Source organism: Myotis yumanensis, unplaced genomic scaffold (genome assembly GCF_028538775.1).
Source record: "Myotis yumanensis isolate MYYU_CA2020_CCGP unplaced genomic scaffold, mMyoYum1.0.hap1 SCAF_8, whole genome shotgun sequence".
NCBI classification, from domain to species: Eukaryota; Metazoa; Chordata; class Mammalia; order Chiroptera; family Vespertilionidae; genus Myotis; species Myotis yumanensis.
In genome coordinates, this window is record NW_027223759.1 from 86,619,273 (window position 1) to 86,635,346 (window position 16,074).

Sequence of the window (16,074 nt, forward strand, 5' to 3'; positions counted from 1 at the left end):
TAGGTTTCTGTGATTAGGCCTGCTCAAACTGCCATGTCTGGCCCTGACTACATGTCACCTGCTTTTGTTTTCCATTGGACCCCTGCTTGTCTGCCTGCATGTCAAGCTAACTCCTCTCAGATTTTTAAAAGTCACAATCTTCTTTTTTAAAATATATTTTTATTGATTTCAGAGAGGAAGGGAGGGGGAGAGAGCTAGAAACATCAACGATGAGAGAGAATCATTGATGGGCTGCCTCCTGCACGCCTCCGACTGGGGACTGAGCCCACAATCTGGGCAGATGGCCCAACTGGGAGTCGGCACCGTGACCTCCTGGTTCATAGGTCAGCGCTCAGGCACCGAGCCACCCCCTGGGCAAGCCTGTAAAACACTCTCTGGGGCCCCTTTCTCTTTCCAGGAAAGACTGTCTCCCTCAGCACCCAGCGCAGGTTAAGACGGACAGGCCTGGAGCAGAGCGGAGCCAGGCAGCCAGCAGGAGCCCGGCCGAGGTTGCTTCCCAGTGGAACCTGATGATGCTCGAACCTTTTGACCCGTTTTGCACTGAGTGAAGTTCCCTTCGTCACCACACTCCAACCTGGGGTTCTTTTTTTTTTTCTCTTCAACCTGGGGTTCTTGCGGGTTGAACTGATTGACGACCCGCATAAAGTCATGCAATTTAAAAATAGGTGCTACGGAGAATGCGTTCAAAGAGCACAGGGGTAAGGTTTTTGCACACACTGGGTCCCAAATACTTTTACGTTCCCTTGCATTTTCTGCTGATACTAACGCACTATTTTCTTTCTTACTCTCAGAGGACGACTGTAACCTCTCCCCAGCCTAATGCACCTCTCAGCACTGAGCCACCCCACGCTGGGGCATAAAGCACACTATGTAAGTTAGCAGAAGCGCGGCGCCACCTGCACGCCACGCCCCCACTTCCGGCAGCCCGCCGCCCTGAGGCGCCCTCCCCGAGCTGTTTCCGGCGAGGCCTGTGGGCAGCGCCCGCCCTCGGAGCGCGCCTGGCTCCGAAGGAGGCGGGCGGCACCGCAGGCATCGCGGCGGGCAGCCCCACTCCCTGCGCGCCGAGGGCCTGGGAGGACCCCAGCGACGGAGGTAGCACAGGGCCCGGCGACGAGGCGGCTGCGGTGGCGGCGGCCCCTGCGACTGACGGCGCGCTGGTCGTCTGCGGAGCCCTCTCAGCCGGCCGCCCTCGCCCTCGCCCTCGCCCTCGCCCTCGCCGCTGGCTGATCCCGGTGCAGCCGGCGCCATGTCTGTGAGCGAGATTTTCGTGGAGCTGCAGGGCTTTCTGGCTGCCGAGCAGGACATCCGGGAGGTGAGCCCTGCTGGCCCAGCCCCTCTCCCTGCCCCGGTGGGCCCCACCGCCCGGCCCTTCCGTCGCTCAGCCTCCGAGCGCGGTGCTTCCCTCTGCTTAGGGGAGCGCCTCGTCCCGCCCCGGGGCCGGCCTCTCCCCGACTCCCCCTGCCTCATTGGAGTGCCAGCCCCCCACCCCCCAGCCCCCCGCACCCGTGGACGGAAAGCCTCCGCCAGCCCCCGGGGCTCGGGCGGTGTGCGGTTTGTGTGTCGTGTCTTCAAAGCACCTCCGGGCCTCTCTTTAAACTCCCATGGCTCCTCATTACACGGAGGGTGAAAACCCAGCTGCGTGTGTGTGTCCAGTGTCACTGTACCCCATCTTCTGCTTATGTCGTGGTCACATTACCTCCCTTTCATCTCTCTGGCTCCCCGTAGGTGCCGGCCTCAGAGGTTTTGCATGCTCTCTGCTCTTCCTGAAATCCGCTGCTCCACCCCCCCGCCCCCCGCTCTCCCATATTCATCTCCTGGATTTCACAGGCCAAATGATCGATTGCCTGTTACGTTTTCTGGTAACGCATTAACATTTAGGAAACCTGTGCAAGTCCTGTCTTCTCAATGTCCGTTGAACTGCCCGACAGGAGGGGGCTGTACTTGCTCCCCAGCATTCACACAAGCTTAGCACAGGGATGTGCTCCGTGAGTGTTTGTAGAATGAATGAGTGAGCGAGTGAATGAGAAAGACCCACCCCTGTGTCGCCTTTTATTCTTGTCTTTGCAAATGGCATGCAGGTGCCTCAGCCCCTTTCAGCGCTGTGGGTCCTGCGGGGAAGTTGAGATGCGGGGAGCTGGCTCTTACCTTGAGGGTTAAATAGGAACCTCAGGCTTCCCCACGGCTTCCGGCTTCCGAGGGTCTCAGAGGAAGGAGGCGGGAGTCGGGATTCAGACCTGGGTGTTGTCTGTGCCGGCTCAGTCCTTGTGAAGATGGTTAGTGTTTTCACTGTATGTGAAGGTGTCATAATCAAACGTGCTACCTGGCATATTTGGTTTCAGGCTATGATAATAATGATGTTGAACTGACCTGATATTTTGGTTTTTAATTCTTTCTAGGAAATCCGAAAAGTAGTGCAGAGTTTAGAACAAACAGCCCGGGAGATTTTAACTCTACTGCAAGGGGTCCATCAAGGTGCTGGGTTTCAGGACAGTAAGTGTTTCGTTTTGACTTTTGAGGTTTTAATCCAGTTCATCAATCTCATTTAAAGAGCTTTACCATCCAAACAGCATTTCACCTCTGTGTCATTTCATTATGAGAAATGTTCCTCATCCTTGATGGTGAATGAAAGTTGGAGTAGGTGAGTTTATCATTTTTACAGGTTTACAGAATTCTGTGTTTTGATTGATTTTCCACTTTCACGTAATATGGGATGTTTTCTATTTGATGACCTGCTGCTGATGATGATAGTAGTAGTATCATAGTTCACTTGTGTATTTAGCAACGTTTATTTGGTGCTTCAAAAACACACCAAAGCTTTCAGATATTGAATATGGTTTAATACGCATTTGCAGATATGAAATGGCCACTGTAAAATGTTCTGAATGTGTGTACAGTTAGTCCCTTGAATGGATGGAGATCAATTATGATAAATTTTAACATGGAACCTCCATTGTAAGCACAGCTGAAAGAGCTGAAATACATTTTCAGATAGAGAATGGTATAACAAAGTAATTTATAGGTGTCAGAGGCAAGTCATTTTTCTCCATGATATGTAGTTGGTCAGCCTGATTGAGAATAATTTTGGTAAAACTTCTTCTTGACCAAATATGAAAGCTAGAAGCAGATCAATTTTACGCCTCCTTTGAGGACTGCCTAGGAATGCGTCTGGTGTGCAGCCCCTTAGGGATGAGGTCATTCCTGATAGCTCACGCTGTGTTTCCTAACATTCCCTTTCAGCAAGTTTTTGTCTATTTCTCAGTATTGGTTCATCAATAGGCGAACTAGAGGTGAAAATTTGAAAGCCAGGTTGAAAAGCAGAGATTCATATCCAATATTTGGTCATGAGCCTTTTTAAAAAGTTGATTTATTTCCAGGTAGACTGCATAGATTATTAAGCAATAGTAAGTATTAAGCACTATTAAGTATTTGAAATTTGGTCTTGCATTATGATGTTTGATTATTGTGTTTTTTTTTGTTTGGGTTTTTTTTTGTGTGTGTGTGATCAGTTCCAAAGAGGTGTTTGAAAGCTCGAGAACATTTTGGTACCGTGAAAACACATCTAATGTCTTTGAAGACCAAGTTCCCTGCTGAACAGTATTACAGGTTTGTAAGAAAAGTAGCATTATTTTATAATATTAAGTTAAAAAAAAGGCAGAAAATTATATGTACTGAATGATTGCTTAGCACTAGGTAAAAATCCCTCTATGTAGAAGAAGCACAAAAAGAAACATAATCAAACTATTAATGGCAGTATTTGAACAGTGACAAAATTGGTGATATTATTTTCTTTTCAAAATTTTCTTAAAGATCATGTATAATTTTTGCAATGAAAAAGCAGTTAAAAACAAAATATTTGTTGTATGAGGTCAAAATAAAGAATATCTTTTTAGTATATTCAAGTTGCTTGTGAAATTGGATGAACCATATCTGCTGTTAAGGTTATAGAGTTGAGCTTTACCTTAAAGCTTGACTTTCACTGCCAAGTAACATATTTATCCAATATTTTATGCCGTATGTTGTTGGATTTACACCATCAGTTATTTTAAAGTATATATTGCTTTATGGAAGAAAAGTTGTTGCCAATCATAATTGTGAAACATGTAGATTGTAAAATGCATCCTGATTTCACAGATATTAAATGGATGTTGATAAAATATGGTAAATAAGAACCTAAACTATCTACTTATGTTTATTTTCTTACTGAAGAAGATACTCATTTCAGACGTATTTATGGGCAATAAATAGAACATGCATGTGGGGAGTGGGTAGCACAACCTCAGAAGGTTTTTTAAGGCAGGGATTGGCAAACTACCCGTGGCTTGCTGCCTCTGGAAGCTAAGAATTGCTTCTTTATTTTAAAGTTGTTAGAAAAAGAAAAACAGCCAAATAAGAATATGTAACAGACAGAAAGTGACCTGCAAAGCCTAAAATATTTATTATCTGGCACTTCACAGAGAAAGTTTGCCAAACCTTGCAAAGGTAGTAACTGAAGCTTAGAAAAGTAGGAGGATAGAATTGCAGGGTCCCTAGAGACCAGGTAATTTGGAGTCAGACACAGGCTGCCCTGTGGCTGATTTGGCCCTCAGAAGGTTTTGTTTGGCCTGCATTGTGTTGAAATTTTTTTCTGAATTGTTGCCACAGGAGGCATAGCATCAGTATCCAGAAGTTGTCAAATTTCCTATTTCTTTTCCAGGTTTCTGGCTCAGTTTAACTGTAGTATCCCTGACTTTTTAAGTCTGTTTATGTAGTGATGGCAAATGGTAGTTATTACTTACATGTGTGAATCAGAATTTTCTTGATACACTACACTGAAAATGTAGGAATGAGTTAGGTGTTGAAGCTGATGTACAATTGTGTTTCTCCTCAGTCTTCAGTTGTCAATATTTTTCTCAGAGCGCTATCATTGTTCTTATTTATTAAGAACATAATCTTCAGCTGTAAATTTTTGTATTCATAAAATTGAATCATGCTTATTTATTAAACTTTTAGTTTATAATTATAAATTTGAACTTGCAAAATCTACACTAAATCTATCTAATATATTTAAATGTCATATTGCTCTTACATGTTTCGTATGTTGGGGTTTCACATAAAATTTTATTTGGAAAAGAATTCCAATTCTAAAATGTTTGAACTTGACTGTACTAAACCTGTCTTTTTTAAAGCCTCTGGTCCCTCAACCTATGTTCTTGTCTTTACATAGATTTCATGAGCACTGGAGGTTTGTGTTGCAGCGGCTGGTCTTCCTGGCGGCCTTTGTTGTGTACTTGGAATCAGAAACACTAGTGACTCGAGAAGCAGTCACAGAAATTCTTGGCAGTAGGTGTCTTCATTAGTATTGATCTGCAGAACCAATACTAATGGATAGGTTAATTTTTGGTGGAAGAGGCTGTTGGCTTATAATCTCTATTACAACAAATGAGAACTAGGTGGAAAACCAGTTACTTGGAAACACAAAACCTAAAAATATCTAGTGGCTTCTCTTTGTACTTGGGTGTTATATTTGTAAACTTTAGTTTTTAAAAATGTCAAGGCTGTAGGAAAGTTAGAAGAATAATACAGTGAATGCCTGTTTACAGCTCACTTAGACTCACTACTCTTAACATTCTGCCACATCCTCTTAGTCTCCACATTGGGTGTGTCTGTGTGTGCATGTGTGCGTGTGTGTGCGCCTGTCAACCATTTGAAGTCAGTTGCAGATATTGTGACTTCTGCTAAAAACAGATATTCTCTGACATTTTTTGTGGTATTACTTTTTAAAAGAAGAGTGGACAGGAAAGTTGAATTTTGTTTGAGAGCTAGAAAAATTCTCAATGCAGTCTAATTGTCAAGGTTAATATTGTATGTCAACTGTAATTGAAAAATAAGAATTACTAGCAAACAAAAGATTGTTTTATATGATTCATCCTTTTTCACACACTTAAACAAAATGCTAAGGCTTAAATTATATTCATATCACGACCTCATTTTTATCTTGATTTTTTTTTTTTAGTTGAGCCAGATCGGGAGAAAGGATTTCATCTGGATGTAGAAGATTATCTCTCAGGAGTTCTAATTCTTGCTAGTGAACTGGTAATATACTTAGTAATTTGCCATTTTCTTTCTTTTTATTTTTTACTGTTAATTGGTTAATACTAACATATAAATTTCAGGTGTACAACATTATAGCTTGAGATCTCTATACTCTATTGCATGCTCACCACCAAAGTCTGGTTTCCATCTGTCACCATGTATTTGACCCCTTTCATCCATTTCACTCCTCCTCCCCAAAGTTCCCTCCGTTAAACACCAGTCTGTTGTGTGTATCTGTGAGTTTGTTTTGCTTTTTTTTTTTTTTTAATTTTCACATGTAAGTGAGAGCATTTATTTTTCTCCATCTTATTTCTCTTGCCGTAATACCCTCAAGGTCCACCCATGTTGTCACAAATGGCAAGATTTCATTCTTTCTAATGACTGTGGTATTCCATTGTATATATACCACTTCTTTATTTATTCATCCATCCATGGACACTTAATTTTTTATATATCTTGGCTGTTAAAAATAAAGTTTCAGTGAACATGGGTGCATATGCCTTTTCAAATTAATGTTTTTATATTCTTTGGATAAATACCCAGAAGTAGAATAGGTGGACCATAATAGTTCTCTTCTTAGTTGTTTGAGGAATCTCCATCCTATTTTTCATGGTGGCTGCACCAATTTACTTTCCCATCAATAGTGTATGAGGGTTTCCTTTCCTTCACATCCTCCCCAGCATTTATTATCTCCTATTTCTTTGATAATAGCCATTCTAACAGGTGTGAAGAGGTGTGAAGTGATATCTCATTGTGATTTTGATGTGCATTTCCCTGATGATTAGTGATATTGAGCATCTTTTCATGTGTCTGTTAGCCATCTGTATGTCTTCTTGGAAACATGGCTATTCAGATCCTCTGACCATTTTTTGTTTGTTTGTTAATCTCACCTTGAGGATATTTTTTCCTTTGCTTTTCAGAGAGAGTAGAAGGGAGGTAAGGAGACGGGGAGGGAGGGAGAAAGGAAGAAACATCGATGTGAGAGACACACATCGACTGGTTGCCTCCATGTGCCCCTTGACCGGGAACTGAACATGAGACCCTCTGGTGCACAGGCCGCCGCTTTAACCACTTACCTACACTGGCCAGGGCCTGCCCATTCTTAATTAGGTGATGGTGGTTGTTGTTGAGTTGTATGAGTTCTTTATATATTTTTTAAATTAGTACCTTATTGTAAGTACCATTTGCAAATATCTTGCCCCATTTGGTTGGTTGCCTTTGTTGTTGATGGTTTCCTTTGCTGTGCAGAAGCTTTTTGGTTTGATGTCGTCCCATTTGTTTATTTTTTTATTTTTATTTTTTAAAAATATATTTTATTGGGTTTTTACAGAGAGGAAGGGAGAGGGACAGAGATTTAGAAACATGGATGACAGAGAAACATCGATCAGCTGCCTCCTGCACACCCACTACTGGGGATGTGCCCGCAACCAAGGTACATGCCCTTGACCGGAATCGAACTGGGGACCCTTGAGTCTGCAGGTTGACGCTCTATCCACTGAGCCAAACCGGTTAGGGCCAATAGTAGTTTACTTTCATTCTTTTGCATAGGGCTGTCCAGTTTTCCCAGCTTTATTGAAGAAACTTTCTCCATTGTATATTCTTGTCTCCTTTGCTGTAAGTTACTTGTCCATATATGTCTGGGATTATTTCTGGGCTCAGTTCTGTTCCATTGGTCTCTCTGTTGTTTTTTTTGCCATTACCATACTGTTGATTATTGTAGCTTTGTAGTGTAGTTTGAAATCGGGTAGTGTGATATCTCTGGCTGTGTTCTCTTTTCCTCAGGATTTCTATTTGGGGTCTTTTGTGGTTCTAAAATTTGAGGATTTGTTTTGTTCTATTTCTGTGAAAAATGCCATTGGGATTTTAATAGGGATTGCGTTGAATCTGTAGATTCCTGTAGGTAATATGGACATTTTAACAATGTTAATTCTTCCAGTCCATCGACACAGAATGTTTTTTTCATTTTTTTTTTGTCTTTAATTTCTTTCAAGAAAGAATGTCTTTTCCTTTTCAGTGTAGAAGTGTTTCCTTTCCTTTGCTTATTCCTAGGTATTTTTTTTTCTATTGCAGTTGTAAATGGGATTGTTTTTCTTCATCTATCTTTCTAATAGTTCATTGTTAGCATATAGAAATGCAGCAGATTTCTGTATGTTGATTTTGTATTCTGAAATTTTATTTCTGATATTTTTTTGGTGGGATCTTTAGGGTTTTATATATATAAAATCATGCCATCTGCAAATAGTGACAGTTTTACTCTTTCCTTTCCAATTTGGATGCCTTTTATTTCTTGTCTAATTTCTCTGACTAGGACTTGTAATAGTGTTGAATAAAACTGGCAAGAGTGGGCATCCTTGTCTTGTTTCTGTTCGATCTTAGAGGAAAAGCTTTGTTTTTCACTGTTAAGTATGAAGTTAGCTAACTGTGGGTTTGTCTTATATGGCCTTTATTATGTTGAGGCACTTTTCCTTCTATACCCATTTTATTGAGAGGTTTCTTTAAAAAATCATAAGTGGCTTCCTGGCTGGTGTGGCTCAGGGGTTGAGCATCAACCTATGAACCAGGCGATCACAGTTTCATTCCCTGTTCAGGGCATGTGCCCAGGTTGCGGGCTCCATCCCCAGTAGGGGGGTGTTCAGGAGGCAGCCAATAGATTATTCTCTCTCATCATTGATGTTTCTCTCTCTTCCTCTCTCTCCCTTCCTCTCTGAAATAAAAATGATATATATATATATTTTAAAAGATCATAAATGGATGTTGTATCCTGTCACATGCTTTTTCTGCATCTAGTGAGATGATCATATGATTTTTACCTCATTTTGTTAATGTGTACTACATTGATTGATTTGCAATTATAGAACCATCCTTGTATCCCTACAGTGAAATGCATTTGATTGTGGTGTATGATCCTTTAAATCAGTGGTTCTCAACCTTCGTAATTCCCCGGCCCTTTAATACAGTTCCTCATGTTGTGGCGACCCCCAATTTTATTGTTACAAATTGAACATAATTAAAGCATAGTGATTAATCACAAAAAACAATATGTAATTATATATGTGTTTTCCGATGGTCTTAGGCGACCCCTGTGGAAGGTCGTTCGACCCCCAAAGGGGTCGCGACCCACATGTTGAGAACCGCTGCTTTATTTTTTTATTTTTATTTTTTAAAATATATTTTATTGATTTTTTACAGAGAGGAAGGGAGAAAGATAGAGAGTTAGAAACATCGATGAGAGAGAAACATCGATCAGCTGCCTCCTGCACATCTCCCACTGGGGGTGTGCCCGCAACCCAGGTACATGCCCTTGACCGGAATCGAACCTGGGACCTTTCAGTCCGCAAGCCGATGCTCTATCCACTGAGCCAAACCGGTTTCGGCGGGAACCGCTGCTTTAAATGTATTGTTTTATTTGATTTGCTAGTATTTTGTTGAGGACTTTTGCATCTGTGTTTATCAGAGATATTGACCTGTAATCTTTGTGTGTGTGTGTGTTGTTCCTGCCTGGTTTTGGTTTCCAAATAATGTTGGCTGAGTTAGGAAACATTCATTCTTTCCTTTTCAATATTTTGGAAGAGTTGGAGATGGATAGGTATTAAATTTTCTTTGAATGTTGGTAGAATTCACCTGTGAAGTTGTCTGGTCCTGGAGCCGTTAATTTTTTTCATCTTCCCACGTCGCTGTTATTTTTTAAAATGGGTACAAAAATCCCGGGAGTCTGATTCATGTAGAAGCCATCTGTTGGTCACCAGATAGTCATTGACTGTGCACAGTATGAGTTTTGCTAGTCACCAGAGAAATGCCATTCTGACGAGGTGCATATTTACTAATGTGTGAATTTTAAAGAGATGATTATACCTCTTTGTCTCAAAGTAGTGGAAAAACATATTTCTGGTAACTGTGTTAACTCATATAATTGTTTTGGAGAGCAACTTACCTACATAACTATATTAATTATTCTTGCTTTTATCTTCTTAGTCTCTTTCCTTAGAAATTATGTTATGAAAATAATCCTAAATTGTAGCCCATAGAAACTCTAACAAAAGAGAAATGATTTCTTAAGTTATTAAGTTAGTAGTAATATTAAGCATTTGTCAAAAATGTATTCATCAAAGATAATATGTGAAGTGTTGTGGCCTGAGGGTCCTGTCGTTGTGATTTGGAGGACATGGTAAGGTGGAGCCACACTGTAACACATCCCAGTCTCTCTTTCCTTGTACAGTCGAGGCTGTCTGTCAACAGTGTGACTGCTGGAGACTACTCCCGGCCCCTTCACATCTCCACCTTCATCAACGAGCTGGATTCCGGGTTCCGCCTCCTCAACCTGAAGAACGACTCCCTGAGGAAGCGCTACGATGGCTTGAAGTACGACGTGAAGAAAGTGGAGGAGGTGGTCTATGATCTCTCCATCCGAGGCTTCAATAAGGAGACAGCAGCAGCTTGTGTGGAGAAATAGGAGACTCTCCCCGGGCCTGGCCTTGCTGGCCTCAGTGGTTGCCGGCGAGGGTGAGCGCAGGGCCGCTCACTGTAGTTACGGTGCCCTGTTGCTAAGCACCGCGATTTATTTTCTTAGCCAGTTGTGTGGTATGTGTGTCAGAATCGGAACACATCTTTGGGGGTTAAAGATTAGCCTTTACAAGGACAGGGGTTTTTTTTTGTTGTTGTTTTAGTGAATTTGCTCTGTAATTCAGTTCTGTCAAAAGTGCAAATGTCAGTCTCTTGGTAAAGTTTATTCCCTGCTTACCCTGATGCTGTTGATGTCCTGATTGAGAAGTTTATTGTCTTGTGATCCTCAGTATTTTCTATATCCAAAGTAGCCCCCATACACAGGTATGCAAACAGATAATTAAAAAGGATGATTGCTAACCAAAGGACACTTATTTTGTATTTCCCTCTCTTTTTTTAAGCCATGTGAGTAAATCAGGTGTTGACATTTTTTTACAAGGGAGTAATAGCTCCAGGGTTCCCTCACTGCCATCGAAACGTAGAATTAAACTGCAAAGTCAAGTTCAACAGATACGTCTGGGAAGTTTTTGTATTAAAGAATTGAGTAACATGCTGTCATTTGGCTGTTTACCCGTGTAGGGGTAGCACTTAGGTGTTTTAAACACCTGGTTTCCTGATGTTGCCTTCACATTGTGCTATTGCAAGCAATTAAAAATCATTTCACACACATCTTTAACACTTCATATGATGTATTTCTAAGCTATGAGACCTTTTTCCTAGCAGCCAGCTACACTGTTTGGTGTGGGAGTATAAAGCCACCCAGTCAAGTTAGTTAGCAATACCCTGACTGGTGTGTTCTGAGAGAAAAGTGCTGTGCTTTGTCTGGAAGAAAGAGAAAACGTTGGATTAAAAAACCAGCTGAAAAAATGAGCCAGCAGATTTGGCACTGTTTTCAGAGTAAGCAGTTTCAGGTTGTTGGTGACTCTCCCGATAGTCAGGTTTTAGATCGACAGTTTTGGGCAAGTCACATAAATCTGGTTGCACCCTCCTTCCCTCATTTCAGGCAGTACTGAAAATACGTGCCGTGTCATTGACTGTTTACCAGTTGTGGGGGGTGGGAGTAGTGCTTGAGTTGAAGTCATTAAAATGGTGACATCCACAGTTTTTTGGAGCTCACTGAAAGGAAGGTGCCAGTGTTTCCAGAATCTGAAGGTTTCAGGTGTACCACCCTTCCATGCCTGATTCCATTTTGGGCTTTCTGTGTGTACAGTGGATGTTTGGCCTGGAAATCAGAGCTTTTATCAGGTTGAGTTAAGGACTGACAAATTTGCCATCATGAGGAAAGAAGTAGAAATGAGGCATAATTGCTCTGCACTGTTGGATTTAGGGTGATAGCTCTTTCTGCAGAAGAGTTTGCAGAAAGGAAAAAGGTGTTCGGATCTTTAAAGTGACACGAACACTGTCTACATTGAGTATGATAGGCTTTTAATTACATAGTTCATTTGACAGTAGTTTTCTTTGCCTCTTAAAGTAAATTGGCTCTGCTTGAGAATATTAAGTTCTTGGCAGAAGTTGTGGATTTTAGTTTTAACAAAAGCATTTTAAGTATAGGAGCACATTCTGGTCTTGTAGCTCCATTTGAGAGTTTAAGAGTCTTGTTTATTATCATTCATTTGTGTTTGTTGCTGGCTTACTGTAAAGCAATAAGCAGTGGGCATTTGTTTTCTGGTCCTTCGTGATTAATTGTGCTGCTGTGAGAACTCTCCTGTATGGAGAATAGCTTCTGAATGCTGTTTGAGGCTGAAGACCAGTGTGGTCAGCACAGACTGCTGTGCAGTAGTTACAATAACCAGAGGACAGTGGGCATGGCCCTGCCCAATGAGTAGGTGCCATTTGCGTGGTCCACCTTGCTTGGGAAATTGCAAGAGTTTTGGCTTCATAGGTGAGAAGCATTGGCTCTGGTTTTACATACCAGCATTATTTTATTCCGTTTTAGAAAACCAAGCAGTTTAGAGAATGGCATGAATTAGTGGATGCTAGATAAAAAAGGCTAAGCGACCATCTGACTGTCCGATCGGTAGCTATGACGTGCAATGACCACCAGGGAGAAGACGCTCTGACCGGTGGCTATGACATGCACTGACCATCGGGGAAGATGCTCAACGCAGGAACTGCCGAGCTGCGGTGACTTGACAGTGGCGGTTCTCAGGTGACGCACCCCGGAACCAGACAGGAGGGAGCCCGATGGTGGGGTGCGTTTCCCGAGAACCGCCCTCGTAATCCAGGACCCCTCGGGGCATGTCGGAGAACTGGTTTCAGCCCCATCCCCATAGGCCAGGCCAAGGGACCCCACTTGCTGGAGGGACTCAGCTCAGTCCACAGACGCCCTTTGAGCCATGACACCGCCCCAGGAGAAAAGATGTTCCAGGGCCACTCTTTCTTAGTTTTATAATTTTAATATTTATTTTTCAACTCCATTTGACACAGGGCCACTCTTGCCTGGTGGATGACAAGAAGAGGGTAGCGCAGTCTGTAGGTGTCCACTCTGTTGTTGAAGGTTGTGTCCTGTTTGAAAGATGCTTCTCTAGGGCACGTGCCTTTGGGGCTGGGTTTGTGCGTGCATGTTTCAGCCAGCATTCGGTGAGCTGACATGTTTCAAGCACTGGGCCAACCGTTAATCCAGACCGCCTCACTCATCGTCATAGCAACTCTGTAAGGTAGTTACCACTTTTTTTTCTTTCAGTAGAGACCTGGGCGATAGGCTTGGGCAGTTAACTTGCCCTGAGTTCTAGCTTTGAAGCAGAGGAGCTGTGATTCAACTACCACATACACCATTCCGTTCTTGATGCTTTTGAATGTGTCACTCCATAGCCTGGCAAGGCAAAATTCAAAGCCACAAATTGCAAATTGTTAGGAACACAGAATAATATGTATAGCTTTGGAGTAGGTGCAATTCATATTAAAATTAGCATAAAAAATAAGTGGGAGATGTGGTCTGTGCCCTCAAGATGTTTAGAGTCTAATTATAGGGGAAAGGGTGGTGAGGAAAATAAAAACAGGTAAGAGATTAAATATTCAAGTAATTGAATACCTACTGCAATTAAAGAAATGTTAACTTTATTGAAGTGCGTTTTACATATAAAATTGACTCATCAAGTATTCAATTCAGTGATTTAATTTATCAAGCAGTGCAACAATCCCAACAAATCAGTTTTTTATCTTCTCCCATGATCCCTGTTCCCACTCTCAGCCCCAGGCAACCACTAATCAACTTTCTGTCTATAAATTTGCCTTTCTGCATGTCTCGTATAACAGGAATCACCAGCATGTCTTTCCACTTTGCAAAATGTTTTAAGGTTCATCCATATTAATATGTTCATCCAGGTTGTCCTTTTGGTTCCTGAGTAGTATTCCTTTGTATGATACTCCACATTTTACCCATTCATCAGATGGTGAAGGTGTAAGTTTCATTGTTTTGGTTATTATGAATAATGCTGCTGTGAATATTCTTGTGCAAGTCTGTTTCCATTTCTTTTGGATACATATGTAGGAGTCTCTGATAAAAATGGTAATTTTATGTTAGCTTTTTAAGAAACTGCCAATCTGTTTTCTCAACCAACTATGAGGATTCCCTCCTATAAGTTAAAATTCAAGATGCTAATAGACAAGGTGTCATAATAAGTAGTACTTAACTGCTAAATAACTTGTGAACGATTGCTATAGGGATTTAGAAGGTAGGATTTGAACTAGTCCATGAAAGAGGTAGGATTTAGATAGCATGGAACTAGGACTGAGAGGTTAGGGAGTTTGGACTTTAAGAGTAGGCATGGGAAAACTGTAGTTTTTTGTTTGTTTGTTTATTTGTTTTAGGAGGTGGCAGGAGAATCCCAGCTCTGTAATGTTACCAAGGGGAGAGAGCAGAGGTAGGGAGAATGTCTTTGAGGTTATAAGGGTCATCTTGGGGAGCTGAGGTTGGGCATGGGTAAGGTGCAGATGAAATGCACTGCAAAGAAAAACATTGAGTAAATGTGCTGACTGGGGGTAGAGAAATGCTATGGACTTAATGTTAATGTCCCCCCTAATTCACATATTGAAGCCAAATTCCCAATTGGGTGGTATTAGGTGGTGGGGAAGGGGGGTGAGAGGTGATTAGGTCATGAGGGTGGAGTCCTCATGAGTGGGGTTAGTGCCCTCATAAAAGGGATCCAGAGAGCTCTCCCCCCTCTGCCCTGTGAGGACACAGTCAGAAGAGGGGTGTCTGTGAGCCAGGAAGCAGGCCCTCACCAGACACCAAATCTGCTGGCACCTTGTTCGTGGACTTTCTAGCTTTCAGGACTGTGAGAAATAAAGTTCTGTTGTTTAAACCGCCCCGTCTATGGTATTTTTGTTATAGCGGCCTGAACAGAATAAGACAAGGGGAGCGGAGTTGAGAGGAGACAGGTGCCTGAGCTGAAAGCATAAACATGAGAAAGTTGGAGCTGTTTTGAGGGGAAGATGAGTTCAGTTTCCTAGTGTTGAGTTTATTCTGATAGGAGATATTGCACAAATGGCTGTCCTTTTTGGACTAGAATTTAGGACTCTTGAGATGAGTCCTTTAGATAGAGTGGGTAGGTTATATGAATCAGTGACTACGGAGGAGCTCTTGGCAGCTGGCAGAGGTCTGGGAGAGAAGAGGAGTGGTCTGTAATAAGCAACCTAGGGGGCCTGTGGAGGGGGTTGGAGACATGGGAAGATGGGGGAGGAGCAGAGGCCTGTGTCATTCTCCAGCTCCTATGTGTCCATGCAGGAGCTGGGACAAATGCATGTACACTGCTCCATCCTATCACCATAAATCCTTTACTTACTATACAGACCTCAGGGTTTTTGGCAGAAGGAAAATAAAACTATGAAAATATGTAAAATCTTTAGGCAAGAAAGTTAGGCTTGTTCCCCCTCCCCCTCCTTTTTTTCTTATTTACCCTTTCCCTTACATTTGTTACTCATGGTCATCTGGTGTCATTTAATATGAACATTTACCCAAAGCCATTTGCTCTGGCTGGAGTTTTGTGTTCATATGTCAGCTGTGTGTTTCAGTGGCGGAATCTGACCTCGCTGTCTGCATGTACCAGTGGACCTGCCAGCGAGACCAGGTTAGAAGTCAGAAAAGACTCCCTGTTGGCTCCCTGTCCTGTCCCTCTGTCAAACTTTGCTCACCCTGACGATGAAGGGAAGCCAGAGTATTTTTCACAGTTGGGGAGAACCAAGGGCTGGGTGTTTGCGTTCTCGGGGAAGACTGCAAGATGGTTTTAATCACTAAGGGGTTTTGGGTGCAGTGTCAGTGGATTGGGCCCTTCCATTTTAATAAGAAACTAATTAGATCCAGAACTGATATAACTAGGACAGAGACCCATCTCAGTGTTAAAAAAGACCAAAATCAAATGTTAGGGCTTCATTTCTTTGCACCCAGAAGTTAACTTCCAAAACCCCAGAGAGAGAACTAAGGGCCAGGTAGGGACCCAGGTTCTCTTCCACTGTGCCTAGCAGAGCCGGGCCAGCAGCCTTCTGGTTCCGACCCTGGAGGCC

General features: G+C 42.4%; 1 protein-coding gene across 2 annotated transcripts; it reads left to right on the forward strand.

Annotated features, from left to right (window-relative positions):
* Positions 1–1,091: 1,091 nt before the first annotated feature.
* TSN (translin) lies at positions 1,092–10,815 on the forward strand. Of its 2 annotated transcripts, XM_070423159.1 has the most exons (6): positions 1,097–1,312; positions 2,397–2,490; positions 3,507–3,603; positions 5,204–5,319; positions 5,993–6,072; positions 10,289–10,815. In XM_070423159.1, exons 1-6 carry the CDS (start codon positions 1,247–1,249, stop codon positions 10,520–10,522), a joined length of 687 nt encoding a protein of 228 aa, XP_070279260.1. In that variant the 5' UTR covers positions 1,097–1,246; the 3' UTR covers positions 10,523–10,815. The 2 variants fall into 2 exon arrangements, with proteins under 2 accessions (XP_070279261.1, XP_070279260.1); XM_070423160.1 differs by lacking the exon at positions 5,993–6,072 and having other exon boundaries at positions 1,092–1,312.
* Positions 10,816–16,074: the final 5,259 nt, after the last annotated feature.